This window comes from Camellia sinensis, chromosome 12 (assembly GCF_055761805.1).
Source record: "Camellia sinensis isolate YWXY chromosome 12, ASM5576180v1, whole genome shotgun sequence".
Classification (NCBI taxonomy): Eukaryota; Viridiplantae; Streptophyta; class Magnoliopsida; order Ericales; family Theaceae; genus Camellia; species Camellia sinensis.
Genome location: NC_138972.1, coordinates 124,724,616 through 124,739,948, shown reverse-complemented (window position 1 = coordinate 124,739,948; position 15,333 = coordinate 124,724,616). Strand labels below are relative to the sequence as shown.

The window sequence follows — 15,333 nt, the reverse complement described above, 5'->3', positions numbered from 1 at the left end:
GGTGATGAAATTTCAAAATAGATTTCAAAACTTAATTCAACCTATAATTAATAATCAAACACACAACACATAACTCGATATCCGTATTTTTAATCAACAGTCATAACCAAACTATTTTTAAAATACTCAAATAAAAAATATATATTTTTTTCAATTAATTGTTTTTAAGTAATTTTTTTGAATAATTTTTTTTTCAAATAACTTCTATATCAATTATTTTATGTCAATTAATTTTTCTGTCAATTCATTTTATATCCCTGTATAAACATTAAAAATATTAAAATTATTTAGAAAATTAAAATATTAAAAATATTTATAAAATTAAAATATTAAAAATATTCTGAAAATTAAAATACTAAAAATATTCCGAAAATCAAAATATTTACAATTAAAATATCAAAATATTAAAATTCAATTAAAAAAATTTATTATTAACAGAAAATAACATTAATCAATTTTAAAATTGAAAATACTACAAAGGAAATAATTTTTTTTCAAAATAAATATTCAAAAAATTTAAATCATAAATATTTAAATAATTTAAATAATCTAAAAAATTTAATAAGTAAAAAATTAAAATAAATATTCAAAAAATTTAAATCGTAAAAATTTAAATATTCAAAAAATTTAAATAATTTAAAATTTTAATATTTTAAATTTAAAAACAACTCTATACTCAAATCGTAACTAAACACATAAAACAAAACTCAATTAAGAAATTATTTTTAAAACTTATAACCAAATATATAACTTGAAACTCCATATATTTTTAGGCCTGTATAAACATTAAAAATATTAAAAATATTTTACAATTATTTAGAAAATTAAAATATTACAAATATTAAAAATATTTAGAAAATTAAAATATTAAAAATATTCTGAAAAATAAAATATTAAAAATATTCTGAAAATCAAAATATTTACAATTAAAATATCAAATATTAAAATTCAATTTAAAAAATTTATTATTAACAGAAAATAACATTAAACAATTTTAAAATTGAAAATACTACAAAGGAAATAATTCTTTTTTCAAAATAAATATTCAAAAAATTTAAATAAAATAGAGTTATTTATTTTTATAAAATATTTTAAAATTTAAAAAATTAAAATCATAATATTTTAAAATTAAAATATTTAAAAATATTCAAAAAATTAAAAAATTAAAAAAATCGTAGCATATTTAAATATTTAAAATCTTAACAAAATGAAAATATTTTTAAAATATTTAAATATTTAAAAAATTAAAATATTAATTTAAATTGAGTTTTGAAAAGAATTTCAAATTATGTGTTTGATTATGAGTTTTGAAAAGTAATCATTATATTTTGAATTGAGTTTTGAAAAATAAGTATAAAATTATGATTTAAAAGCTGAAAATAAATACCACACTCAAATCAATAGGTAAAATTATAATTTAAGGGCTTACCAAACGGAGCATTAAAATTTCTAACATTTTTGTGTATATATACCCTCTCACTCTGCTACCTTAACCCTCTTGTTTTTGACGAAGGCTCTTTCTCTTCTCTCTGTCTGCTTTTTTGTTTGTTCAATTTTGGGGGCTAACTATTAGCAAAAAGAAAGAAGAAATGGGAGAGACGAAGCCAAAAGCCAGTGGTGTTTGGCCCACCGTGAAGCCTTTCGTCAATGGCGGAGCCTCTGGAATGCTCGCTACCTGTGTCATCCAACCTATCGACATGATCAAGGTAGTCAAATACACACACAAACACACACACACACACACACACACACACATATATATATATATATATATATATATAATATGTTGTGTATAGGTTTCAGATCTTAGATCTGACATTGAAATGGATCTTTGTCAAATGTTGAGTTCCTTTTATGTGTAACTAATGTTGATTGTTTAACTGAAATATGAGATTGACAGGGATCTTAAGATCAAAATGGCTGGTTATTTGTTAAATCTTGAATTTGTTTATATATGAAATAGTGGTTGATTGGAAATTATGATTTGATATATGTATATATATATATATATATATTTGCTCTTACTAACAGTCCGTTTGGATTGAGTTACTTGGAGAGGGAAAAAAAATCGATTTCCCTTTGTCTTAATTACTTGCTTGGATTATTAAAGAGGAGATAGCTTACAACATGAATCTCTGGGAGAGCAAAAGAAATGTGATGATTAATGATTTTATATAATAGCAAAATTGTTCATCTAGCTATTAAGGCAGTGTTTGGTTAATGGATTTGAGATTTGTAAAGGGAAAGATAAACGCGGTGAAACGTAAATAATATATAGTTATCTGTACTCAAATCTATGAACCTAACAGTCTTAAAAAAATAAAAACAGAGATGTTTATTTTAGTAATATAACCATAAAGTTTTTATTTATTTATTTATTTTAAATGTAATCTATCCAAAATAGATTGGAGAGAAATAACTATATTTTCTTTTCTTTTGTCTCCGGTATAACCAAACAAGATGGAGAGAAATTGCTATCTTTTATTTTATTTTCTCTCCTAGCTTAACAAATCATTTTTTTTCTTCTCTCTCCTAGACATCCAAATATAGTGTATGAGCTCTTAGTACTAATCGCTGTATATGTAGTCCTTGTCCCGCATACCAAATCAAACTAAACCTTGTGTCCAAATCATGGTTATATGAATCTTTTTTGACATTCGTCTGCTCTAGCATCTATCGAGAGCTATATGCTTAAATAAATTCATATATTTTTTACTATTGCAGTCCATGTCAGTTTTGTTCTCCCGCCACATTTTCATTTGTGGTGATCATATGACCTTGCACGACATGAAGTTTGAACCCATGATAGGTTTGATTTTGAGTTATTCTTTGACAATTACAGGTCAGAATTCAATTAGGTCAGGGATCAGCCACTGATGTGACAAAGAACATGTTCAAGAATGATGGTATTGGTGCCTTTTACAAGGTTTGTTTCTACCAATTGATTTTTTCTAAAGTTTATTTTTGTTTCATTGATCCTCCAGGAAGGACTGTAAAATTGGGGGTTTTCTGTGAAAAAAAATCTATTTGATTTGAGTTATGCTTCTTATATAAGAAAGAAAACTACTCGGGAATGACTAAATTATCCTCCCACACCCCCAGTCCCAACAGCAGCAGTCATGCATTAAAGTTCAAAAAATTTTCATTTCAAGGAAACCTAAAAGTAATCACGTAGGAGAAAAATGCATTCTCCTATTTCGTTAGTGGCCCCTTATTATTAATAAATTTTAACTTCAGTGACATAGCAAGTGCAATGTCTCAATTCAAATTGAAGGGAGCATCATATGACATTCAAAGTTTTTAAATATATGAACATATATTTTAGGCAATATCAGTAAAATGATGTTTCCTTCGTACTGATTTAAACTAAAATTATTTGTGGTTTTTGTTATACTATGTGCTGGCATTCTTGCAAATAAAAGAGATATTGCCCCCCGTGATTTTTTGCCCTACCAACTTCAGTACATTAAAGGACTAGAACATCGTTGTGATCTCCTTTGGGACTTCTTCATGCATTTTCATGGAATATATCAGTAGCTACTGCTAGAACCACTTTCTTTATGCACACTATCTTGTCTAATTTGAATTGTTCTTGAGCAGGGGCTGACTGCTGGGCTGCTTAGACAAGCTACATATACAACTGCCCGACTTGGATCATTTAGGTGAGTGTTTCTCAATGTTAACCACATACTAAGATTGATTATGTGCTCATTTATTTGAATGCTTTGCTTCATTTATTTGGGTGGGGTGGGGTTAAAGCCACGGGTAGAACAATTTGGGATCTTGTCTTAGGAAGCAGAGGTCTTGAATTTCAAACCCAACCATTCTGGGCACCCCCAAAGGCCCCATGTTCCATGACCTCTAAGATGTTTGCAACCTTCACACATTAATAGGCCACCGAGCACCTACACACCACCTGGCACCTGCCCACCCACGCACATCACCTACACAACCACTCCAAAACCACCATGTGTGGCAGCGAGCCTCTCTCTCTCACCTCTTCCTTCCTATCCCTTTTCTTTTCCTTCTACTGACCGAAGTCCCACCACAAGCCATGAGAACTTTTGCCCACCCTATTGCACCACACCACAACACCATTGAACCACTGGCATCCTCATATATATTGCTAGAAACGTCACCCAAAAATATAACTGTCTTCTTCTTGCAACCCACGAGAAACCAACCACCCAGCCTCACCGATTTCCACCACACATGTTTTCACCATGGTTGCACAACTACTGCCCACTTGTGTGCTTGTGATGATTGCAGTGGAGAATACTTGTTTTTCCTTGCAGACTTCTCTGCATTGGAATAAAGGATGAACGTGATGAGTATGTATGTATATGTTAGATATTAATGGAAAAAATTTCATTTACTCGGTGCATTTGGCGCCAATGTCTTCCCACCCTATCACACACATTCAATTTAGGTCGTGTGCAACACATGTTGATAATTCAACGGATTGTATTATTTTTGCACTTAAATCTAAACCACAACTCCACCGGTCCCAAGCCCGGGTTAAGGAGGAGGGTTGTGTGTTAGGTAGCCGACAGCCAACACGTAAAAAAGCCGCTCGGATCCCTTATGAAAATGAATCCTACTTTGAATCGTTTAAATGCTAGGTCGTTCCCCTCAAGTGACGCGTTGCGCCTGCCTCCGGGTGTTTCGAAAAGTGAGCAAGGGGCACCGCATCGACGCCTGGGTGCGGTGAAAAATGGGCAAAGGTTTCCACGTTTTTCTGGACGAGCGCGGGTAAAGAAGCTAGTCCAAGACTATAGGTTTAGGATAGCCACTTGGAACATAGGAATCTTAACTGGTAAGACGATGGAATTGGTAGATGTTATGATTAGGAGGAGAGTTAGTATAGCTTGCATACAAGAAACTAAGTGGACGGGAGAGAAAGCTAGGGAAATTGAGGATACTGGTTTTAAACTTTATTATAGTGGTAAGGATAGACGCAGGAATGGGGTAGGAATCATAATTGCCAAGGGTCTTGTGGAAAGTGTGGTGGCGGTCATTAGGAAAGGAGATAGGATTATGCTAGTTAAATTAGTTATTGGAGGGAATATAGTGAACATTATTAGCGCTTACGCCCCTCAAGTAGGGTTAGATGATCAGACTAAGAGGGATTTTTGGGAGCACATGGATGAGATCTTACAGGAGATACCCGTAGGAGAGAACCTGGTTATAGGTGGAGATTTTAATGGCCATGTGGGCATAGATAAAGTAGGTTATGAAAGGGTGCATGGTGGATACGGTTTTGGTGACAAAAATGAGGCTGGAGAGAGAATCTTAGATTTTGCGTTGGCTTCTGACCTGGTGGTGGCCAATACTATGTATAAGAAGAGGGAGGAGCATTTGATAACCTTTAAGAGTGGATTAGTTAAGAGCCAAATAGATTATTTCTTAGTGAGAAAAGTAGACTGCCTAAAATGCAATGATTGTAAGGTGATTCCTGGAGAGAGTCTGGTCTCTCAACATAGGATTTTGATACTAGATTTATGTTTTAGAGGGCAATACCTGTTAAATTTGATGTATAAAGAGAAATAGAGAATTGTATTATTGATTGATATATTGATGTAGTGTATATTACAATTACAAGGATTCCTATTATATAGGAGTGTGTTTGGGAGTAGGTGGAGAGTAGGTGAAGTGGAGGTGGTAGTGGTGTAGTGGGTTAGGTTTAGTGGAGTAGGTGAGGTGGTAGTGGTGGTAGGTTTATGGTAAATTCTAACAGCCCCCCGCAAACTCAAGGGGGATAGGAACTAACCAACTTGAGTTTGGAGATAGTAACAAAACAAGAAAATACATAAAAATAAAAAAGGATAGGAGACACTGTATGGTCGTGTCAGACCATTGGTGAAGACACTGGATGGTGGTGTCATAACGTTGTAGAGGACACTGTATGGGGGTGTCATAACGGTGTAGAGGACACTGGATGGTGGTGTCAGAACGGTGTAGAGGACACTGGATGGTGGTGTCAACCGATGTAGAAGACAGTTTACGGAGTCTTGTCGGACCCTTGTAGAAACTAACCGGAATCTATGTCGGGACAGTTTACAGAGTCTTGTCGGACCCTTGAAGTAGCTAACCGGAATCAATGTCGGGACAGTTTACAGAGTCTTGTCGGACCCCTAAAAAGTCGCACCCTCAAAAGGTGTGCCCAATCTGTTAAAAGGCGTGCCCTCAAAAAGCGTGCCCAATCCATAAAAAGGCGTGCCATCAAAAGGCGTGCCATCAAAAGACGTGCCATCAAAAGGCGCGCCCATTTTGTCTTCGAGCGCCGAGCAGCGCATGATGCGCGTGTCTGCCTCTTCGTCAGGGTCTTTATAAACTGAGGCGGAGGCGGTGCTTGAGGCAGAAGCGAAGACAAAAAAAACTTTGTGAAAAAACTTCTGAAAAAACTCTTCATTTTCTGAGAGAGATATTCGTTTTCTGAGAGATTGTCTCTAAGAGCTGCAAATCTTGAAACACTCTGTAACCAACCCTTCTCTGAAAAACTCAGCAACCCATAACATGGCCTCTTCTTCCCGTCCAGCTAACCAGAACATGGCCTCCTCTTCCCGTGGGCTGCTTACGCTCTTTCCAGAACTGAATGAGTCCACAAGAGAAATAACTGGTGTGGTGGCCAGTGAACCTCAACCAAACACCTCTGGTTTTGCTCCGTTGAACTTTCCGATGCGGTCGGTGGAGCAAAAAATGGCGGTGCAAACTGATATTGAGGCCAATCAGTATACTCTGAAGTCATGCGTGGAAACCATGACTGCGGTCACAAATTTGTCGCACCGGCTGCAGAGCAGGACAAATGAGGTGCAACAGTTAAACTCCCAGCTGGCTCTGCTCCAACGCATGTATAAGGATGCGCGAGCAGAGATTAGTGTGCTAAAGGCGGAAAATAAGGAGCTGAAGCGGAAGGCCACCGGTATGTTCCGATTTGGAGGGCCGCCATATGCTGCAGTGGAGGAGCAGGGAGTAGTGATCATGCCCAGTGGAGTGGGAAACACGGAGGCAATACCGGCAAGGGCCACTCAGGACGGAGGCAAGAAGAAGAGACCGGCGGCAGAGTAGAGAAGGAAAATCCTACCTGTGGATGTGGTTGTTTTGTGTGTTTTTTTTTTTTTTTTTTTTTTTTTTTTTTTTGGGTGTAAAATGCTGATCGGGGTTGATCCCGGCATGAAAAAAAATGACAAGTTTGTGGAATGAAAACCGAGGTGGGGGTGAATGGTTTTTTTTTTTTTTTTTTTTTTTTTTTTTTTTTTTGAAAATAATAATAATAATAATAATAAAAAATAAAACGAAGTGGTGGATCAGCAAGAGTTGTGAATCAGCAAGATTTTTGTTTTTTTTTTTTTTTTTTGAAACAATAAAATAAAGAAAGGAAAAAAATAATAATAATAATAATAATTAAATTGGAAAGCAAACGTATGAGAGAGAGGGACAAACTCAGGTGGATGGCATGATAAAAAAAAAAAAAGGCAAAAGAAATAAAAAAAGAGAAAAATGCAAAGTGGAGACAAATTGAGTGAAATTCGGTGGAAAGAAGTGAGAAATCAGGATTATAAATTGCTTTGGCTAGTGGTAGGGTCCACCAGCACTATTCACTTCAAAAATGTGGAATGGGGAGCATGTGTATGCATGTGCTCTCTCTTGTCAGGATAGCTTGACAGGGAGAACAACTCACACACAGCACTAGTCTCTCTGTCGGTGGTGTTCATGGGCAGGGGTGAAAAATAGATTTCAAAAGGGAGAGCTTTTCTGAGGGAGGAGAACAACTCACAGGCAACACACACTCACACACAAAAAAACACACACATACAGCAGCAGCTGAGAAGAAGAACCAAGAGCCATCACCATGGTGACTGCACAGCCAAGCCACTGCAGCCCATAGCTCTGACCACCAGACTCACTGGAACAGCAGAGGACCAAGCAGCTGGATCTGCTGGGCTGTTGCAGGGGTGACAAACGTGAAGAGCCGAGCACGGATGATTCAGCATCACCCCTCCAGCCTCCGTCTTCCATAGTCGCTCTAGCTGTGCTGAGCTGAGCTCTCAGATCTCCGAAAATGCCGTTCAAAAGATACGTGGAGATAGGAAGGGTCGCTCTCGTCAACTACGGGAAGGAATATGGGAAGCTCGTTGTCATTGTCGATGTCCTCGATCAAAACAGGGCTCTTGTAGATGCCCCTGATATGGTGCGTACCCAAATGAATTTCAAGAGGCTTCCACTCACCGATATCACGATTGACATTAAAAGGGTTCCAAAGAAGAAGACTCTGGTTGCAGCCATGGATGCTGCTGATGTCAAGAACAAATGGGAGAACAGTTCTTGGGGCAGGAAGCTTATTGTGCAGAAGAGAAGGGTTGACCCAGATGAAGATTTGGATGCCCGGAACTGGAATGTGGATAAATCAAAGAAAATGTTGGAAGAGACAGGAAACTGAAGGTATGTGTAGAGGTCCGGCGGGCGGCCAAGGCGAGGCTGCCGCCCGCCGGTGAAGCAGAATTATTCGATTCTAAACCTGCTCTGATACCATGTTAAATTTGATGTATAAAGAGAAATAGAGAATTGTATTATTGATTGATATATTGATGTAGTGTATATTACAATTACAAGGATTCCTATTATATAGGAGTGTGTTTGGGAGTAGGTGGAGAGTAGGTGAAGTGGAGGTGGTAGTGGTGTAGTGGGTTAGGTTTAGTGGAGTAGGTGAGGTGGTAGTGGTGGTAGGTTTATGGTAAATTCTAACAATACCAAGCTAGGAAGGATGGTAGGCGTCGTAGGACGAGATGGTGGGACTTAAAAGGGGATAAACTAGAAATATTTAAGAATCGAATGGATAAGGAAGGTACTTGGGATTTAGAAGGTGATGCTAACACTATGTGGAATTCGATGGCCAATTGTATGAGGAGAATCTCAAGGGAAGTGCTTGGAGAGTCGAAAGGAACGGGACCCAGCTCTAGGGAAACTTGGTGGTGGAGGGAAGAGGTCCAAGCGGTAGTTAAGGCAAAAAAAGAGTGCTTTAAAAAGTGGCAGAATGATAGAACTGAGGAAAACCTTAAGAGCTATAGATTGGCTAATAAGGAGGTCAAGAAAGTAGTGAGAGAGATTAAGTTGAAAGTTTATGATGACCTATACACTAGACTAGATAGTAAGGAGGGAGAGAAGAGGGTATACCAACTTGCTAAGATACGGGAGAGGAAAACAAGAGATTTTAATCAAGTAAAGTGCATCAAGAGTGAGGATTCTAAGGTATTGGTGAAGGACGATGAGATTAAGGAAAGATGGAAGAATTATTTTGAGAAACTGTTAAATGAGGAACATGGAAGTACGACAATAGGGGAAGAAATAATCAGTAATACGATAAACCAAGACTATAGGTTCTATCACAGGATTAGAAATTTTGAAGTGGAGATTGCACTTAAGAAGATGAAATCAAATAAGGCTTTAGGACCTGATGATATCCCTATTGAAGCTTGGAAGTGTTTGGGTAAAAAGGGAGTTGCTTGGTTGACTAGGTTGTTTAGCAAAATTTTGTTGACTAGGAACATGCCAGATGAGTGGAGGAAGAGTATTTTAGTACCAATCTATAAGAATAAAGGTGATGTCCAGAATTGTAACAACTATAGAGGAATTAAGCTAATGTGTCATATAATGAAAGTGTGGGAGAGGGTGATGGAACGTCGATTGCGAGACATAACAGAGGTGTCAGAGAATCAATTTGGGTTTATGCCTGGTAGGTCAACAATGGAAGCGATATATCTTTTGAGGAGAGTAATAGAAAAGTATAAAGAAAAGAAAAGAGACATTCATATGGTGTTTATCGACCTTGAGAAAGCATATGACAGAGTGCCCTGAGATATAATATGGTGGGCGTTAGAGAAGAAAGGGGTGACAAAAGGCTACATTGACGTGATTAGGGACATGTATGAAGGGGTGGTGACCACTATTAGATCGCCAGCTGGAGAAACAAATGAATTTCCTATCACTGTAGGGTTACACCAAGGATCTACCTTAAGTCTTTATCTTTTTGCTTTAGTTATGGACGAGTTGACGATAAATATTCAGGATGACGTGCCATGGTGTATGCTTTTTGCAGACGATATTGTGTTAGTGGATGAGACTAGAGAAGGAGTTAACACAAAGTTGGAGATCTGGAGAAAAGCTCTTGAATCTAAAGGGTTTCGAATAAGCAGAACTAAGACAGAGTACATGGAGTGTAAATTTAGTAACAGTAACAATGAAAGCAGAGGAGAAGTGAAGATTGAGAACCAAGAACTGCCTAAGAGTGAACATTTTCGTTATTTAGGGTCGATTATCACAACAGCGGGAGAGATTGATGCAGATGTGGCCCATAGGATTAAGGCGGGATGGTGTAAGTGGAGAAGTGCGTCTGGGGTATTGTGCGATAAACGAATACCCACTAGACTAAAAGGTAAGTTTTATAGAACGGCTATTAGACCAGCTATGTTGTATGGGACGGAGTGTTGGGCAACTAAGAAACAACATGTAGATAAGATGAGTGTGGCTGAGATGAGGATGCTAAGGTGGATGTGTGGTAATACTAGACAGGACAGGATTAGGAATGAGTGTATTCGGGAATGGGTAGGAGTAGCACCGATAGAAGATAAGTTGAGAGAGAATCGTTTGAGATGGTTTGGTCATATTCAACGGAGACCAACAGAGGCAGTAGTGAAGAGATGCGATGCTGTAACGGTAGATGGAAGTGTTAGGGGACAGGGTAGGCCTAGATTAACGTTGACTAGCGTTATAAATAGTGATATGAATCTACTTAATAGGCCCTAATGAAATGGCCTTTGATAGTGCCGCGTGGAGAAGAAAGATTCATGTAGCCGACCCCATTTGATGGGACATAAGGCTTCGTTTGGTTTGGTTTGGTTTGGTTTGGTTTGGTTAAACCATATGGGGGTATATTAGTAACCTTATTGTAATTATAATTACTTTTTTTTAGCTGTTGCCTGGCCTTTTGATCTTTTTGTTGATCCAAAATCTTATTTTAGAGTTTTCAAGAAAATGGTCTGTATGGAACATTTGGAGGAAGACTGCTCTGTGTATTGTATATGATATCTCTGAAGGAACATGAGGTCACTACTACATTTGGGTAGTATTTACCATGTTAACATTCAACATTATTGTGAGTTCAAATCAATACAATTTCTTTTTTTATTTTTATTTTTATTTTTATTTATTTTTTCTTTTCTCACTTTAAGATTCTAGTGTAATTGGTTTTTCACTCATAGGTTTTTCAAGCTCTAGAACTCTAGTTAAGCAGAAAAATTCAAGAAATATATTAGTTCCTATGCTAATTTACAAATTTAACCAACTGGGGCTAGCTTAGTTTGCTAGAATAACAAATCTATGTCTTGAATTTTTAGCATATGGGTACTTTGGGATGATGCCTGCAATTGAATATTTAATTTTTTTTAAGAATGATCGTGTTTGGAGTGGACCAACAGTAGTAAATTCCATGCATAACATTTAGACTCATTCTGAATGTTATGTTAAATAAAAAGCATGAATTGCTTCTTTGCGAGTCCACCAGGGCAAATCTAAGTGTTCTGGAATACTTTTAGTCATGCTTATTTTTCTTTTTGATGGCTGTGTATGGAGTCTTGGACACAAGCAGGTTCATATATGTGTTTACAATTACATGTGGATGTTAGTCATCTTAACTCTTTTATAATGCCATGATGTGTCTGTAGAATACTTGACTCTGTTTCATGATGTTGAAAAATGAAACTCTTCAATATTGTTTGGAACTTATTTTTTCCTTCTGGCGCCAGGATTTTGACAAATAAAGCAATTGAGGCCAATGATGGGAAGCCCCTACCTTTATATCAGAAGGCTTTGTGTGGCTTAACTGCTGGAGCAATCGGAGCATCAGTTGGTAGTCCAGCAGATTTAGCACTCATTCGTATGCAGGCAGATGCTACCTTACCTCTCGCACAGCGCCGGAACTACACGAATGCATTCCATGCCCTTTATCGTATTGTTGCAGATGAAGGAGTTTTGGCACTCTGGAAAGGTGCAGGCCCTACTGTAGTGAGAGCAATGGCACTGAATATGGGAATGCTTGCCTCATATGACCAGAGTGTGGAGTTCTTCAAGGATTCTGTGGGTTTTGGTGAGGCTGCTACAATATTAGGTAAGACTGTCAAATAGTAAATAATGCACAAAGTTTTTAAAATGCTTAGGCACAATATTGACCAAAATATTGAGTTGTTTATGTTTTATCATTTATAATATATATTTATAATAACATGTATGTGTAATATATTTAAATTTTTTATTGATTTGGACTCAGCTTTTAGTTCTCTAGTGGCTGCTTCTTTTACCCCAACTTTAATGTCATTTGTAATAAGCTGTATCAGTATGGTGTCATGATGTAATAATGAAGTTTTAAAATAGTAGGAAGGATTTTTAACCAAAAAAAAAGGATGGGGAAAATTTTACTTTACTAGAAGTTTGGTCCATGGGTAAACGAACCCCTTCCCTATTTCCCTCCCTTCCTTATCTTGGCCAAAAAAAATAAAAATAAAAATAAAAATGGAAAAGTAAATTATTTCTATTTTCTTTTCCTTTTGCTTTCCTTCAATTCATTTTTCAGGAAACATTCTTGTGTGCAGTATTCCTGACAACTGAATAGTGACCACTTCTGTCGTTGGTCCAATACAGTGGGATCTTTAGGAGGTTATCGAAGCAGGATTTTGGCATTCCTATGTTTCAGCGTTTTTCTCTCTTCTTAAAGAATGTAAATGTACAACAAAACTTTTAATGCTTGGAATCATAGCAATTTTTTTGGCAAATCATTTCAATTATTAGATTAAGTTGTGATACAATTGAATGTGGTGCGACATCTTTGTTTCAGCAACCCATTATTTGAATGTAATTGAGGAATGTTTACGGATTTGTTTTGTGTTTATTGTAATGGACATTGATTCTCCAGCAAAATATCACTCTTATGTTTGGTTTGATAGGTAATATGTGTCTTTGTTGTTTTTTTTCAGGGGCGAGTAGTGTTTCAGGATTCTTTGCTGCAGCCTGCAGTTTACCATTTGATTATGTGAAAACCCAGATACAGAAGATGCAACCTGATGCTGAAGGCAAATTCCCATACACTGGTTCTTTAGATTGTGCCATGAAAACCCTGAAAGCTGGAGGGCCCTTGAAATTCTATACAGGATTTCCTGTGTATTGTGTTAGGATTGCTCCCCATGTCATGGTAATCTCTCTCTCTCTCTCTCTCTCTCTCTCTCTCTCGCTGCATGAACACTTGTTAGCTCCTGTAATCCACCCAGTAATGAGATGGAACACCAGAATCCATTTGTGTCCTTCAAATATCACATAATTGTTGGGTGTGCGCTTTTGCAGATGACATGGATATTCCTCAACCAAATCCAGAAGTTGGAGACGTCTGTTGGGTTGTAGTGTTTTTCAGAGATAGAGATCTAAATTGGAGTTGAGCTCGAGCCATCAGAATAATAATGGGGTTTTGTGTTGTATTTTCTTGCTGGCTTAGGTGACTTTTACCCCCCTCAAGTCATACCATTGCTTCAGAAAGAATTATTTTATTGCATCTTAAATAAGTTAGAATTTGTTTTTGGTGGGACTGAAATAGAATTTTGCATATTCCTGCAAGATTAATTTTGGAGAGTTATTATATGGAAATGCTTGAGAAAAAAATTGTTCCGGCAAAATTATCTTTATGTACTACTCCAAATTAGCTATATAAACAGGTTTTTTTTCCATCATTTTTTTGCAATTTGCTTCCACTTGATCACTGGGTTAATTAATTTTCTTCTAGCTGATGATTTGTCATCTTGCACAAAATCCTTTTTTATCATATGGAAGAGTTTTGATGTGGTTGAGACTTGATAGAACAGCAATTCCCAAATGGGCTATGGTGAGTCTATAAAATTATTATATGGATGTGGTAGTCTTTGAATGGTATACAATGATCCTGGTTGGTGGTGGTAGTGTGTGCATGTTATACAGCCTCCGTTTGGGAAGTGGGCTGGCTTTTTGGTTTTTTGGTTTTTTTAGCTATTTTAGCCTGGGCTTAAAAACTTGGTTTGGAAATGGTTTTTTGGCTTTTTTGAGTTTTTTTGTGAGAGAAGAATGTAATGATTATGGGTTGGATGTGATGCTTTGTTTGTTATGGCTAAAATAGCCTATTTTGTTTTTTGTGGCTAAAATAGCCAAAAAAGCCTGCAAACCCACTTGCCAAACACAGGCACAATAGTTCAGAGGAAATTTTGTTTCAATCCACCTAGTGTACACACTTGATAAAATATTATTTTAACAATAATTAAATTTTAAAATAAAATGATCATAATAGATATCAAAATACACTCATAATATTATTGTGGATGTTTGAGAAGTTGTTATTTTAGTAGGTTATTTTAATTTTTAATTATTTTAGTTGGTTAAAATTTATGCGTTCGAGAAGATAATTAAATTTTTTTGTAGTTAGATATGATGTTTGTGAGAGAAAAAATAAAATGATTATGGATTTGATATGATATTTTGTCTTATTAATTATTTTAGTTTACTTTATCTTTTTGTAAATTTTAACCTATTAGGTTAAAATTTCACTTCCCAAACAGCAAATATTCTCTTATACACCTCTTTTTTTTTAAAAAAAAAATCTCAATGTATATTTTTTACAATAAAAAACTAAGTCCTAAACCTCAATGCATCTTCTTCTCGGTTCGCCGGAGTTCGAGTCCGTGATGACGAATTGAACTCGAAAATTTCACCAAATTAGCATTTCTCAATCCGATACATCAATGATTCTCTACTCTTCAGGAACTATTAACAAATCCAAAGGCGTAAAGCTTAGTCATCGGAGCTTCATATCGTCGTTGGCCACAGCACAAGCTTCTCGTTTGGTGAGATCTTCGCTGACAGTTAGTTTCTGTGCGATTTTGTACTTCCACGTGTATGGATTTCTGTTGTGTTTGAGGGCGGTGGCGATGTGGTCTTCAATAGAATGGAGGTCTTCAATGGAAGAATGTGGTCTTCACTTTGTCTTCAATGTGTGTTTGCAACCGTAACAGGTGGGTTTACAATTTTCAACAACTCTGAAACCGTAGCAGTACTCAACAAATGTGTATAAGGACAGTAAGGGTGGTGTGTGTCCAATGGTATGATGGTACGAGTGAATGATATAATTGAATATTTAGTATGTAGATTGAAAAAAATAATTAATAATCAAATTAATAAATGTGTATACTAAGGTCATGTTTGATTGGGGGTTTAGGAGGGTGGATTGGATTACCAATCTGTGGGATTTATCAAACCCTTGCTTGGATG

General features: G+C 36.3%; 1 protein-coding gene and 1 pseudogene across 2 annotated transcripts; both read left to right on the top strand.

Annotated features, from left to right (window-relative positions):
- The first annotated feature begins 1,449 nt into the window (after positions 1-1,449).
- LOC114266542 (mitochondrial dicarboxylate/tricarboxylate transporter DTC) lies at positions 1,450-13,769 on the top strand. The gene is made up of 6 exons (XM_028207442.2): positions 1,450-1,706; positions 2,843-2,926; positions 3,601-3,662; positions 11,802-12,163; positions 13,026-13,240; positions 13,390-13,769. The coding sequence occupies exons 1-6, from the start codon at positions 1,590-1,592 to the stop codon at positions 13,444-13,446; spliced, it is 897 nt and encodes a 298-aa protein (XP_028063243.2). The 5' UTR covers positions 1,450-1,589; the 3' UTR covers positions 13,447-13,769.
- On the top strand, positions 7,966-8,551 carry LOC145804074 (large ribosomal subunit protein eL14y pseudogene; annotated as a pseudogene). The gene has a single exon (XR_014345664.1). The product of XR_014345664.1 is annotated as a large ribosomal subunit protein eL14y pseudogene (transcript).
- Positions 13,770-15,333: the final 1,564 nt, after the last annotated feature.